The 16,212-nt window shown below is 36.0% G+C and overlaps 1 protein-coding gene across 11 annotated transcripts in view; it reads right to left on the reverse strand.

Moving 5' to 3' along the window:
- Nucleotides 1-16,212, reverse strand: part of CLASP2 (cytoplasmic linker associated protein 2) — a 148,597-nt gene that overhangs the window by 15,170 nt on the left and 117,215 nt on the right. For 6 of the 11 annotated variants that reach the window (XM_080338757.1, XM_080338755.1, XM_080338762.1 and 3 more), the window contains 6 exons: nt 15,837-15,860; nt 15,140-15,384; nt 14,275-14,338; nt 8,925-9,088; nt 7,123-7,201; nt 1,674-1,817 (listed from right to left, as the gene is read on the reverse strand). In XM_080338757.1, the coding sequence (XP_080194883.1) occupies nt 1,674-1,817; nt 7,123-7,201; nt 8,925-9,088; nt 14,275-14,338; nt 15,140-15,384; nt 15,837-15,860 (720 nt within the window). The remainder of the gene's footprint in view (nt 1-1,673; nt 1,818-7,122; nt 7,202-8,924; nt 9,089-14,274; nt 14,339-15,139; nt 15,385-15,836; nt 15,861-16,212) is intronic. The other 5 variants (XM_080338761.1, XM_080338753.1, XM_080338759.1 and 2 more) reach the window with 2 other exon arrangements.

The raw sequence follows: 16,212 nt of genomic DNA on the forward strand, positions 1-16,212 counted from the left end.
AGCCTGCTAAAGGAGCAAAACATTTTTATATCATTAGAATAACTCTTTTGACTACTTATTCACAAAGTTTTCTTTTCAAGAGTTATTAAAGGCTTTTGGCAGTTAGCTGCCTTTAACTGCTGTGTTATGGAAAGAAAAAATAAAATGAAAAAACATAATATAATTAAGGTGTTCCAGATTATTAAACTCACTGGCAATTCTTTCCACGATTCAGTTACTTATTGACATAAAAATGCTTATTAGAGATATGAACCACCAGATAAGACAGCTTGCCACGTGTCTTGGTACTAAAACTTTCCTGATTTAGAAGATAGTGCTGCTTCAATTCTCCTCCTGTTTTATAGTCTTATATGTCACTAAGTGCTAGGCAAGAAAAGTCCATAGGATACAACCTATTGCTGTTTTCTCATATTCATGAGGCCATATAAGAAGCGAAAGACAGAAACATCTCCAATTTAAACTCTCCTATGTTTTTTATTACATATTACCACTATCTCAGATATGAAGAAGTTGTGGAAGTTATTTTTGTTTTCGTTCTCTTCACATTACACACTTTGGGAGACAGCTCCCACAATTTTCTCTCAATTCTTTTATACAAAACACCCCTCCTGAAGAAAGCAGCTTTGGTACTGTTTCCAGAAATGAAGTTGCCCAAACTCAAACTTAATTGAAAATAGCAAAGGAAATCTAAACAAATGAATTGTTGCAACTCTTCAAGCTGCAGAAATAAACACAGAAAAAGACACAGAGCAGTAAGTTCTCTGTGTCAAAGAGATCACGAGCCACAAAATAGAAGATCTTTACTTAGCATTCAAAAAGTGCTGGCATGCTGATAATGGCAGCTAAGACAGAATAGGCTGGTGACAATCAGAACAACAACAATTCTATTCCATCACAATGCAGACAAAATTCAAAGATTTTTCCTTCCCTAACTGGGAAGACTATTTAGAAACCCTTTCCAAAGACCACATTAGTACATTTCTCATGGTTATTCTGTATCCCTGGTATATCTACATCACTCACAAATACTAATTTTCACTTCACAACAGTTATGTGGAAAAGGGAGCTCTGCAAGAACAAAGCTTTGATACTACATTAGTAAAGTACAAACTTTCTTTTGTCAAAGGGTCAACAGCTATTCACCTGTCTTTTGTTAAACAGAAAGGATTTGAGAAAATCCAACAGAGACTGGACTGAGTTTACTGTCAAACTTACCATTCCTATTATAAATGTACTATTAGTATCACGGAGAGTGGTCCCTGAAGTAGTATAAAAACTGCATAGCAAATGCCCACTGAAGAGATTTTAATACCAAATAGTGCTTGAAACAAAGTTATTCCTTGTATTAAAGATGATCTCAATGTATTAACATAGATAAAAATACAACTTTAATAGAGAGTTTCAAGATGTGTTGTTTTAATTATTTACTTAAATATTCCTAAACATACAATTTTTCTTAAAGTTTTGATGCGCCAATTCTGATACTTTATACAGAAAAATCAGGCGTGTTTGTTGAGAAAGATATAAAAGGATCTTTTCTGCATGAAATAATAGTTTGTTTTTAAAGAAAAACTTTTCTTGTTGTTTTTGCTTAGGCAAGAAACATTAGCTTCTCTAATTTGACAAGATACTTGGAACATGCTGCAATGCTAAGCGCACTTTAACAAACATACCTTCCTGACATCTGAGCTTTTAGGTTCCGTGGTCCAGGTGATGATTCGAGACACTGCTAACCTAGTTTCACTTGAATTTACAAAATCTCCTGGATCCATCTGTTGCGCAAGAGTCTCTATGTATTTAAGGATCGCAACTTTGACCTGCAAAGAGAAACAGAGTCAGGTGGACAATAAAAATGGTGTGCTGTAAGAACAAGTGTGTTCACGGAGGAGTGTTCATTCTCTAAAATCAAGACTATTTTTTTCCAATTAAACTAAACATCTGTTCAGCATTAATATAAAACTCTATACAATAAATCGATTTGCAAATTGATATAATATTTCAAGAAGGGAGTTATTCTACAGAAATTAAAATATTAATAGAAATCCTAGATTTTACTGGTAGTAACCAAAAGATATACAAATCATTGCATATGCAGATGCTGATATTTAAGAAGAAGAAAACCAAAGTACTTAGAATACTGAAGAATAATCAGGACTTTAAAGAATTATTAAAAATTAAGAACTTTTTCCAAGTACTAAGATGGAAACCAAACACCATCTGATGAACCAATAATCAGTTCCTATTAGTTCCTACTATGTAGTTAACACTCCGCATTGTTTTATAAATCTCTTTATATATCTCTGGGGATAAGCCACATGAACCTTCCCGTTAAATACAAAAAAGGTACGTGATAGAATTTCTACAAAAGACTTCGGAGGGGTCACATGCACACTTTTCCTCTGCAGATATTTAGAAGGCAAAGGTATAGATTTACCAGGAGGACAGAAAAGCTGCTTTACTCCTTCATTTATCTGAGCACTGTTCTCCTACTCCACAAACTCTATCTCCTCCTTAAGTAAAAATCTCTGTTTTATTCACCACAGACTATAGCACCTTTCTCGTTTCTCCAAAATTGCACCACTGCACAGCTCTGGGCAAAGGGCTATCATGCCCGTATCTCCTATTTATCTCCTCAGCTCCTGCTGCCCCAGGGATTTGTCACAAAACCCATCAACAAAAGTGCTGAACATTTATTTACGCCACCTTTTTGACTTAACTGCTTTTATTTCCACGAATAATTATAGTGAACCAGAAATACCTACTGGGGGGAGACACCTATGCCCATCATAACCAGAAAGAAAAATATTTCTGAGTGTATTTTTAATTGTTCATGTCTTGCAGTACAACTGTTCTGAACAAAGCTATTTAGAAATTTCCCTTGGTCACCAAAACTTGCAAGCTATTAAAAACTCAAGATACAATAAGTGACACACACATTAGTGACAGCTGATACACGTAGATTAATGAGGAATGCTTCATTTTCACAGCAGTTGTTAAAGCTCCACTGGTCCGAAGTAATACAATAAGCAACAGCTGGAGCCTTTCATCTTATGCAGATCAATATCAACAAACGCAGTAAAAACCACATTATTTGCTAGATTTTTTTTCCAAGGGAAAAACCCCACAAACGCTGCTGCAGCAAAAAAACTTTAGGCTATGTGATTTTCCAAATACGAAGTAACAGTTAAAATTTCTAGATTACCAAGTGAAACCATTACAACAGCACTACGTTTCACTGTTCACAATTTAAACATATATAATATCACACCTTATAAAAAAAAATTACTGTTAAGAACTGTAACACTTAGAAGACCCAGAGGCATTTCTCCCAGTGAAAAAATACTGGAGTTCTGTATCTGAGAGAGCAGTACTATTTGGTGTTTAAACTACTCCCACAGGACAAATCACACAGACTTCTGGAAAGATGGGCGCTCTCAGGACAGATTTCCACAGAGACAGATACCCCAGGCTACGTTGGACAGATATTTTGAAAGAGCATTGTTCACTAATGGCTTTTGAGAGAAGAAACTCTGGAAGGGGTACCTTTCCATGCTCAAACATGATGAGCCAGTATTATTATGGGTTAAAAAAAAACCCACTATGAAGTGAACTCCATAATAGCAGCAAATCTACTTATGGCGTATTTTTGTCACTATTTCTAGTTAAGTATGTACAGAGTTGAGACTTAGAAATAAAAGGTCTAACATAAGTCCTCTTCAATGATCCATTTAATCTCTCCAAGAGATAAACAATTTTTGATTGCAATGAAAGCAGCTCCAGGAATTCTTAGAATGAATATCTGCCATTAATCTGAAATCACTAGCTATGAAGTTGTCTTGACTTTCTTTGTACTGTTCTAGGTTGAATTTATTGTAACTTTCACTGGAATATAAACAGAGACACTTTTCCCGCACAGCATATAACACAAAGAGACATTTTGTTTAAGAATAGCACTGCTGTAGTAAGTGAGCTGAAATAAAGACAAAGCCACAACTGGTACTATTACTCACAAAACAAAGATTAGATGTAAATGGAACTAAAGCACTTCATAAACACCTTTCACTGATAATGAAAAAAAACAAATTATGGCACAAAAACATGTGCAACTACCGCCAGAGATTCACAAAATGCTGTAAGGATGCTACACAGTCTGCGCTAGAAGGCAAACTGTTTCCTGTCCTGTGAAAAATCTGAGATTTACAGAGTTTCATTTATTGCATCAGAGTAAAACAAAAGAAACTTTTCATGTAACAGGAAAAAGGAAAAAAGGAGAGAGGAACATAGAAAAGCTGCTTTACTTAAACCAGAAAAAAAAAAAAATTCCACCTCTTACAGTGCTTTCCTGGGATGCAAGACTACCCTGCCTTACTCAGGATGAATACAAGCAATCACATAAAGTGACTTTCAGATTGTCACATCCCAGGTATCTGTCCCTAAGTTACTGGATATTTGAGAACGACTGCCTCCGCCACTATTTAACCAAATAACTAAAATATACACTAGAGGTGAATTCTGAAGGGCTCACTCATCCCTGGGAACCTGTGTCATTGGCTGGTTATTTTTCTTTTTAATTCAGAAATTTTAACATGGACTTTGGGAAAAAACAAAATCCGATGTTCTGATGAACTGTGGCAAAAACCTGTGTCAACAAATCTGTACATTCAAATGGAAGAAGGGTTCAGAAACCTGTAATGAACTTTGATCACAACGCTTAAATCGATTTCTCACTAAGTGTGAGCCATTTGATATTCAACCTGAGGAAAATTAAAGTGATGAAGTGTATTTCAGGACAACACTCATCCTTTGGAAAGTGGATTTTCTGCACCTGTGAAAATAAGCTTAAGAAATTATATCCCATCTAGACAATTTGAGTCCTATGCCCATCTATACATTTGATTAGAACAGATACATGTATCTGGCACCTCTAAACTGTGTTGCAGTGGTTCACCACACCTACATGCAAAATGATAGCGAAAGAAAGTAAGACAGATACAGCACAATACACTGTGCTGCATCCTCCATGGATTAAGTCAATAGCATTTTATTTTCTTTCTGTTTGGTCTTCTGACTGGCCAGCTATCCAAATCCACCTCTGTGGTCACCCTAAAAACTTGACTTTTATAGTCCAAGACTTAGCCGTGTTTGTAAGTGTAAGAACAATGACAGTTTAATCTAAAGGATTATTTACTATGACCACAAGAAAACCAGATGGAGAGTCATTTGTAGATAGGAATCCTTCAATGGAGCAAATTTCTGATCTTTCATCCCTTCTTACATCTGACCATCTTTAAGGATGCTGAAAGTCCTTTCTCTGATCTTTCCTGTCACAGCGAATGCTGTTTCTCAATATACCTAGCCCAAAGGCACACTCTGCAACAAAATAATAATTTATCAGAGTAAGACCAAAAGCTGAAGATTTCAACAAAAATAGTAGTACCCCAGGGTTATCCATTAATCTGTTAGACATCTGGGTGCACTGAGGATGGATGGGATTTAGAGAAAATGTTCAAGAATGTGGATATCAAAAATGATACTTCTGCAGTTTATGTTAAATAACTTTACTACCTGGATCCTGAAGTTGTATTTACCTCATAAAGACAGAAGTACAGGGTAGATACATACTTCACCATCCCAAAGATTCATTTTAAATACTCTTAATTTATTTCAAATGAACAGGTACTCTTCTACAGAGGTAGTTTTTATCAGTATCATTTCAGAAGTCTCTCCCAAATACTCAAAAATATTTCCAGAATACCTTCCAATTAAGTGTTTCGTATTTCTTAATTCCTCCTAGGTCACATAGTGAATATTCTTGAACTCAGCCCCAACTCAGTGGTAGGAGTCCACATCTCGTTCGAGATTTACACTCTCAACTTTGAAACATGACCGATATGTGTTTATCAGCTATACTACTGCACACAAGAAAATAACATCTCAACCATCAAATCCACCTTCCTGGGGAGGAAAACCAAGTAAAACAAAACCAAACCCAATTTGTTCCAAGGATTTATTTAAACAACAAACTAATTTTTACTACCTCATTTGCTGTCTTCAATAAATGACAGCAGTCCCTTTTTAACACAGCTCTACGAAGCAAGAGTGGTCAACGTATCAACTGTCCTCAAAAGCTTAATAATGAAAGTTTTACTGTATTGTAGACAAAAAAGGCATATTGATGTGACTTTAGGTTCAGCATAACTTGGGAAAAGTCATATTCTTGTGCAGTATCAAATTACGCAAAAATATTTCGTGCAGGATAGAGCAGAAAATGCCAGTTATCATATGCTTGTTATTTCCCCATTTACATCACTTGTAAATCTTAGGATCTGATGTATTTATCCTAAAATCAACTCTCTTTGGAACTTTAACTGTATTATAGAATACATTTTTACTTTTCAGTTATAGTTGCGAGTCTATGGACTACAGATTCTTATGTAAAAATGTGTGTAACTATAAAGCTACACACTGGTTTCAGAAAGTAAGTGTGCTACAAAGGGAGCTGATTTTTAATATATTATAGTAACTCAGGTCCATATTAATATAAAAATATTTAAATTAATTCAAGACCTATCAGGCTGAACACAGGCAAAATATATATATGAACTAGGAAACCGTGATTGGGAAATCACAAACATAAAATTAGAAAAGACTTGATAGAGTAAGTTTGCATAACCAGCTTGATTGTTAGGCGGCCACATTTTTGTTGCTCATTTTTACTGCACTGTGGTTTTATTAGATCTCTCTTGCAGCAAACATTTTCATACTATTGTAGTGTTTAAAATTGAACATCTGCATGCTTCAAGTTTCTTGCAAAGGTTAGTAGCAGCATACAAATGCATTCAAATAAAAATTATTGGAAACACTGTAAGAGTTTGACATAGGGTTAAGAATAAAGACAATAATTCGGAAAAAAAACCTTTGAGCTCCAAAAAGAGCGAAGCTGGTCCTGTAGTGCTGGCTTGACTGTCTGAAAGTTTACAAAAACAAAATCCACTAATTGAAAACCTATTTATTTTATTTTTTTTTAAAACAAAAAAATAACAATACAAATTCAAGTACTACGACAAGAAAATATCTACCAATGAAGATTTTTGTTTGCAATTCAAGTCTGAAAATTCTTACCTTCAGGCTAGGTGTTTGGGTCTGGTCAACAGTAAATCTCATTAAAATACTGAACTGGAGGTCATTTGGAAAAGATTCCCTGTAGAACAAACAAATTAAATTGTGATAAGCTATAGGAATTTTTTTTTTTAATACCCGTTGAGAGGCATTAAATAAGTCTTCACTCTTTTTGGTAAAGAAAAGCTGTAGTACTTCTAAAAGTTAGAAAAAAAATCATCTACCAGTTTTGGTGATATTGTATCTGACTTTCAGAAACTTCCACCTAGCATGAAAAGGATGAAATGTAAGAAATTCCTGCTTTGAAGCCATTATAGCTGGAACGGATAAAGCAAGTCATAAGGAACGGCATAATAATAATATGGTAGTATTCTAATTATAAATCTATGCAGTTCTCGCATTAACATGCGGCAGTACTGCTAAAATTATACAGCGCACCCCTCCTGCACACTTCTCTGAACCATTCTGTTCCCCTCTGGCTGCCTCCGCTCTCCCATACACCACACTCTGGGCACAACCCTCAAGGGCTCTGCTGCAGCAGCAAAAAAAAGAGCTGTAGCAGATCATATCCCCTCTCTCCCCGCAACACACACCATCCCCTTCCCCAGATTTCACAGCAGACCTGCCCCACGAACAGGTTCAGCAGAGGCCCAGGCTGCTTAGACCAGGGGTATCAAGCTCATTTTCACCAGGAGCCACATCAGCCTCATGGTTGCCTTCAAAGGGCCAAATGTAATTTTAGGACTGTATGAATACAGGAGTAGTTGCATTTATACAGTCCTAAAATTATGCCCAGCCCTCTGAAGGCAATCATGTGGCTGATGTGGGCCCTGGTGAAAATGAGTCTAACACCTGTCCCAGTTGAGACAGACAAACGACATGGACCAGGTTCTTTCAAGATGAAAGTAATAGAGTGCCATTTATTGCTACAAGTGCATTTTTATACAATTCTACCGGTTCATGTGTCTTTTCACTATTGGTTACAAGTTACAGCACTAACATCTCATTGGTTAAACTTGCTATCATCCATGTTATTCTTCTGTCCCCTTCCCTCTCACAGGTACAACTCTCCTCTCTCTGGATACTCCTTTACTCCCATCCTTCTCAAGGGTAAATCTTAATATCTCAAGGCTGATCTCTACTCTCATATTTTCTGTCAAGGATTCCACAGACCCGCTGCACTTTCCCACAAACACCCCTGGCTTAGACTGTCTCATACTTCAGAGAACGGAGGACAAAAAAGTGGGTCCCAGAGCCTTTCCAAATCTATTTAAGAAGGTAGCTTGCAGTTGGAAATAAAACTGGCAGCTCTGATGGCCCCCCAAATCACACACAATCATTTTGGAATCAGGCTATTAGTGAAGTTTGGGAAGAGTGGAGGGAAGACAGAAAGCAAATCCGCTATTGCCATAGCTCCTTAAAAGCCTACTGATACTGAGAGATTAATATTGCCACAATATTTTCATATCAAAATAAATAAGTTCAAACACAAGCACTGCATCACTGAACATAAGGCAAGACAACAGACATACAAGGCTCAGATGCACATTTGGGAATCAGATAAGTAGTATCACATTGATTGCTCAACATTAAGGACTCAAACCCTTTCAACTAAGAGTCACTTAGGAAATCCAAGCTCTTAAACTACGAGGTTTTTTTAAGCTTCACAATCTGTTATTAGCTCTGCATTTTTCCCCAATAATTTCATACCACACTAAAAAACAACAAAACCAACATCACAACAAAAAGAACTTGAAAGTAGTATGAGGGTTTAGAACTTTTTTTGTTTCAAAAGAACTCATTACCTTGTGACATCGAGTGCCTTCTGAACTTTTGCTTGTACAGACCCAAGTAAATCAGCACCCATTTTTTTCAACAGCTGTGTCAGGAGCACAAACAGCCAGTCCTGCAGATCTTCTTTATGGACCTGGATGAAGTCCACCAGTGTCTCCAGAAACATACTGAACACCTAGAAGGCAGAAGAAGATGGAAAGAGGGTAGGATGGGGCAAAAGAGGAAACGACACTGACATATGCTGAACTTACGAACAAAGAAGAAAGCAGTAAGGGAATCAGAGGCAGAGAAAGGCAGTGTTTTGCAGCCAAGCAGGAGGGAAAAAAAAACATAAAGAAAAAAGAAATCTGTCTTGCTTTTTCATTGGATTTTGATACAAGAGAACATTGGAAATGTTAGCCAACTTCTGTAGAAGTTTGATAATTAGGTATTCCATGCAGTTTCGTCAAGAAAAGAAATGCTTACTGTGATGGCTGGCGCAACCTCAATTGTTTTCAGTAAAACTTCATTTTTTTACCCTTTCCAGCTTTATCGTTGATTTAACATATTTCTTGAAGACTACAGAAACACTTCCTCTCTAAACCAAAAAAGCTACAATTCTTTGGCAAAATATTAATTGTAAATATCTGCATTACTAAATACGGGAAAATCATGAAAGCTGGCCAGTTCCTTTACATAAAATATTTGTGGATCAGAGCAAGATTCTCCTGCTATTGCAGGTATCCAAACACAAAATCATTCACCAGACCAGGGAAAAAAGCCACCGTACATTTCAGATTTGCAGGTGTCTAAAATACAGAAGTACTGTCATCTTCTCAAAAACGTGTTATCCACTGTGTTACTTTCAACAAATAATGTTGAATACAATAAATACAAATAATGATGAAAAGACTACATTCAGTAAAAAAAAAAAAAAACCCGACACATATTATTAATATTATTGTATGTATAGTAACCTCAGCACTCGGACCAGGGAAAAGGACTTTTTGGAGGGAAGGGGTAAAGCAGGGCATGACAATTAAGTAGTTTCGTTTAAAGAGGCTTTTTGGTATCTCACTATTTTTCTGTATTTTCAAGACTTTGGGTGAGATCAGGATGCACACACTCTATAACACTGTGGCACATGGGTTTCCTGTTTCTCTCCACAAGGAAAACTGATGTTTGGGCTGAACAGGCTGCCTTCACAGCTCCAGCACAGAGCTGGGTATACAAGCAGAAGTATCGCTAGATGTAAAGAGGGTTGGAGAGATCCTGCCTCCTGATTTATGACAGTAGTACAAGGTTAGAAATAGCAGCTGCAGAGGAAGGGCTGGAACCCCATGTCCTTCTGCAGCTGACCTGGCTTGTCCTAAGGCCAAATTCTGCTCTAAGGGTGGGTGATCCCAAACCGGGATTATACCTCACATTGCTGCAGAAAACAGTTGATGGAAGTGGGCTTTTCACCACAGCGCTGATGGAGTATGGAGGAGCTGGCTCATCCTGCTGAACGCCTTCAGCGCTGAGGAAATGAGATCTCTCTTCATGTTGATAATAAAAAAGAGACAACACCCTCAGACATATGGTGTGAATTTTGGGTCTGTCATATGCAGGGACAAGAGTTGGACTCGACGATCCTTGTGGGTCACTTCCAACTGAGGACATTCTATGATTCTAAGCCAGGGTAAGCAAATTAGCACCACGAAGTGAAGAAATCCATACCGGTATCGTTAAAAGAAGTGCCTCAAAATTTTCATTAGAAATAAAAAAATAAATTCACATTTTCAGGATCTAATGAAGACTGGGAAGAATCTTTTCGCAGATATCTTAAATACTGAAAAGCTGTGTTAGAAACAAAACAACAGATATCCTACTCGACATAAAGCCTATCAGGCTGAGCTACTTTTAACTTCCATTTTGGGGCAAACTACATTGAATGCGGTTTCTTTTTTTTCTTAACTAATTCTGCTACTATCTGTCTAGCTTTTTATTCAAGTCTGAGATTCAAAAATCACCCTCCCAGTAGTGGGAAGAAATTTTTATGGTAAGGATTGGAAATGTCTTCTGTATGTGGCTGAACTGAAACAACATACCACTTTGTGGATGCAGAAGTAGTAGGCACAGTTTTAAGACCTAAACAAAAAACAAATCAAACCAAAAAGTACTTTCTGTACTGCAATATGACAGTCTTTGGATTTCACAGTCCTAAAATTGGGGAAAAATATATCTGACTTACACAAACAACAACAACAAAATTGTAGCGCTATAAAGATTACACTGGGGATCTTACAATTGTACTTCAAACCCTTCAAATTAAACTACACAGCTCAGCAGAATTTCAAATCTGTACTGGTTTCTTCCAGTTGGGAGACACTGACACACATTTTTTTCATTAAAATGCACAAGCTGAACAAACTGGTTACAACCTCTTATTTGATGGAGTGATGTGGACTTCTTATGACACTTTAAACATGTAAAGTGATTTAAATTGAATTATTTATGAAATGAATTATGAATCACTATGGTAAAAATACTCTAAAGATTACTTGACAATGTTTTAGCTGTTAAAAATACACATAACTGAGGACTCACTTTTGTTTTCAAGCTTCGTTTGATTTTAGGTTTACCACAGTGAATGTCTGGAGAAAACTCAAATAAGTTGAGTCATTTTGTTGTATTTTTTAAAAAATATGAATCATACTGTTTTCTCTTATGCCAAAGCATGAAGAATTTAAGAAGGCTGTAAGAGCATTTAGGGTAAAGTATGAATTTGGAATGGAAAATGGAACTCAACCATCTATATGTTGAACAACGTATGTAGGTACTGCAATTTTTGCAGTTTCCATCTGTATGATGTAAATAACAATTCTGAAATCAAGCACCTCAAGTTGAAATTTTTGATAATTTGACAGTGGAAGAAATAAACGGATATGACAATAATTATACATGATCTACCTTTAAAGTAAATTATTTCAGATGTGCCAACCACCACAATATAAAGCAGGAATGCATAACCAAACAATGTCAGTTAATTAGTAGATAAAGCACATCTCGAAACTTTACCACACAGTTTACATAACTGTATATAGCATTTTATGATTGCAAAAGGCTTGACACTGCATGAACTCTTTGGGGAAGAAAAATAGAGAAAAAGGGTTAATTGCACATTCATGCAAGTAAGGTTAGGCTTCCAACAAATATTGAACCAACTTACTCTCTAAAGAGAGTTCCAACACAGGGGACAGCATGCAAAACGAAACAAAAACAAAAACAAAACAAAACAACAAAAAAGGAAAAAAGATAAAAACACACAAATTAGTGGCCATCAATACAAAGTTCCTGTATGGAATATAAAACAAAATAAAACAAAAAAGGTATTTCAAAACTCTTGTGATAAATGTAGTAATTTTATTGGGATACCCAGTGTATTCTGAAAGTAAGCCCTTGGCATGTCCTTCAAATCATTCTCCCATTTTCTCCTCCAGATGCTATTATCCTCTTTTTCTAAGCAATTCCCTGCATCCGGCTATCATGTTAAAATAAACCTTCAAAAAAAATCTCCACAAAAATTATGACAGAATAATTCCTACAGACACCTGGAAAAGCGTCTAAGATGAGATTTGTGTAGCCATATGTGTGATTAAAAATTCACAGCTTATGAACTCTTAATACTTAAAAAATTCTCTTGACAATATATTGATAACTATTAATAGGTTTGCAACACCAAAAAGCAAGCCAGGTTTCGGTGACTGGAACGGGTGTACCACATGTGCTGTAACACAGCCCAAATTTTCAAAATCAAAGCAACATTATTTTATACCAGAATGCCCAGTAAACAAAATAACACAATCAACCAAAATAATTCAATGTAACATTCCTAAAGGCTTAAGGAAAAGACAAAATGGTCTTCTGACACATGCAACTAAACTTTGGAACATTTTCATTATGCTTCCCTGGCTCCCCCACTACAAAAAAAATCTCCAGGGTAGTTCTGATATTTGCATAGCTGCAATATTAATTAACACAAGAACGAGCAAAAATTAAACCAAGCTGCTGTTCACAATTTTGTCATTACTTCATTTAAAAGCCAGTAATATTTCAACATTTAATTTTCTTTCCTCTCCTCTGACTTAACTGTTCTTTTTATGGCAAATTTTCTTCAGTTTCTCTTTAACTGCTTAACTGTAGCCTTTTCTTCTGGGTTTCAGCAGCCTGTGAACACGTTTAATACCTTGCTGAGTGCAATGCGAGTTTCTTCCAAAATACATGGAGTAACATAGTAGCTAAGTCACTTTTTCCAGCAAGAGAAATAGGGAGGACAGATGAATACTAAGTTAACCTGTCAAGACTGCTCATCAGTCTGAATACAACTGTCCATTGCAGCAATAAGACTTAAAAATATTGCATAACAAAAGCAGGTTTTCAGAACTCTGCTGGGAAAAGCCAATAGTTTTGAAATAACTACTTTGCTTTGAATTTTTCTGAGTTACCAATTATCAGTTCTGAGGTATGGACACAAAGTGGGACATGTCATACTCAACATAAAAAGATAAGGTTTCTTCCAAACAAGCCTATAATTCAAACAAAATATGAAGTTACATTTTGTTCACAAGATACCATTACAACTTTATTCAGCTCCTCATTTACCTGCAGTCCTTTTGTTATGAGAAATTACTGCATATATGAAGTTGTACCAGTAACCCACCTCCCACAAAAAAATTGTAAAAAATACCATCAAGCAAAGTAACTCCGTTAAAAGTATTTTAATGATCTTTACCTAGGTAAAAGTGAATAAAACACTGCATTTTCTTTTATACCTAATATAGTTTCCACCTTCCTTATTGAACAGTAACAACCATGTAAAACATTATTCAACTGTCTCAACTGCCAGCCCTAGCTGCAAAACTCAAGGAACACATCATAAGGTATGATAATACAAAATACCCTGGAAAATAAATAAGTAAACATTTGGTATAGTTCAGACTCATCATATATGATTTGGTCAGACCACTTTATGATTTAAGTTACTACACCAGAGCCTTTCGTTTCTAATTGAGGGAAAAAACACTGCTCATTTTGAAGTTGTCTTTACAAACAACATGTCTTCTTAAAAATACTTACTAATTTTGAGCACAAACTGTTGAAATACTTTAATGCATTTTATACAAAACTAACCTTTATTTCAATTATCCTGCAAAAAAGGTAGAAAATCATCTTGTTCAAAATTGCAAGTTAAATCGATTGAAATCTGGTACCATTAACTGCTTACAGAATACATTTTGTGAAGTTTTTACACGTGCAAATATGGCTGACATTTTACCACAACTGGCTTTTTATTAATATGTTCTCAAACATTGACTGAAAGTAAGAAAAACCTAAACATACCTTACTGTGAGGATCAGCAAACATTCTTGTGAAGATTTCACACAATCTTTTCAACTCAACACGACTGTCAAAAATGACAACAATACATTAGTAAACTCCCCTGCTAGTGCTACCGGAACACTAATGCATAGCAGTCAGTGCAATCAACTGTAAATGTTTAATCAAATAAAATCTACTAAACAAAGCAGAAAAAAGCATTTTGATTAAGACATGGATAAAAATGTAATAGATTTTGTCTAAAATGAGACTCTCAACCTAGAAATGTCTCCTTAAACTAATTAGTACATTAAACCATTCTCAACTATATTAACAGAACAGATAATGAAAAAGGTATTCTTAGTAGCTAGTAGTAAACAGTTTCTTCTGAATTAATACCCAACTAAAAATAAATGAATAAAGGCATGAATGAATAAATATGAAGGCCTTCCATTAATACTAGATGCCAGCATTTTAGGAATCTCTTGCATTGCAAGAATTCTCTTTGTTTAAATCTTACTTCCTAACCTGAGCTTTTTAAACAGACCCCATAAACTAGTGACTAAATTGACAACAGCTTCTCCTCATTCCTTCTCCCATCTCATAGACACACATTCCACTTTCCATCTCCCCAACTTTCCAAGTTCTTTAGAGCAGGGTTGTCAAACTCATTTTCACCGGAGGCCACATCAGTCTGGCAGTTGCCTTCAAAGGGTCGAATGTAATTTTAGGACTGTATAAATGTAACTACTCCTACATCTATCCAGTCCTAAAATTACATTTGGCCCTTAGAAGGCAACCGTCAGGCTGATACGGCCCCAGGTGAAAATGAGTTTGACACCACTCCTTTAGAACATTAGCCTCCTTTTCTGTTAACATGTCTTCTTACCTTAAAGTCCTCTGGTTCTTCAATAAGTTTTGCAGGCCCAGGAGTCCTTCTTTTCTCTCTGACCAGTTGGAGCTGGCACAGCGATTCAGGACCTCAGCCACATCTTCTGTCTGCCTCATATACGTTGGTATGCTTCCGTTCCTGGAGCTATAGGACCTTTCTGAACAGGCACTTGATGCATCGCTGTTGGCATCATCATCTGAGTACATCCCGTAGGACTCGTATCTTCTTCGCACAGGCTTCTTCTATTGTACAGAAACACGCTGCATTAGTACTCATTTTCAAAGAGGTAGTGTACATACACATCATCAGTAGAAAGACCCAAGAGCTCAAATAATTGGTGCGACTCTTACTCCCTACAGTGACAAATGGCTCCAACTGCTCAGCAGGTAAAACTAGGTTAATAAAAATATTTTAAAGTATGGCTCATGTAGTATTCCAAATATAAAAGCAAAGCAAATGTAGAGAAGACATACGTTTGATGAAAAGTTCAACATCAAGTTTACTTGTAAAATCCATACAACTGCACGACATAAAGACTACTGCAAGTTAGTTATTTCACTTAATGACTTTATATATGTTACAGAATATAATAATCAGGTATAAACAAACATATTTTGTCGTTTTAACTTCTTTTGTATCAAGCATGTTAATAACAAAATATTAAACTATTGAAGAAGGAAAATAGTTTCTATACCTTAGTCCGTATGTCTCCTAAGAGCTGTTAGCAGTAAATTATTGAAAAGAAACAGAAATTGAGAACACGAAGGTAAGGCATAGCAGCATTGTGACTATTACACTACCTGCCACTGGAAAACATACACTCTTACTTTAAATTTTGTTCTTAGCTCCCTGTATCTGATTAGCATATCATGCATTGCCAAGAAGTAGTTTGCTAAGCTTCAATTTCCAGGGAAATATTAGGCGTCATCTGCTGGTTGGTCACAAAGACTTCTCTGTCAAAATCTGTGTGTCTTATGCAGAGATATTTGACTAAGATGACTTAACGCATGCAGTCAATTGCTATTGAAGTATGAAACCTGCTTTTAAACTTTATTTTCCCCATCAACTTC

Source organism: Nesoenas mayeri (genome assembly GCF_963082525.1).
Source record: "Nesoenas mayeri genome assembly, chromosome: 2".
Taxonomy (NCBI): Eukaryota; Metazoa; Chordata; class Aves; order Columbiformes; family Columbidae; genus Nesoenas; species Nesoenas mayeri.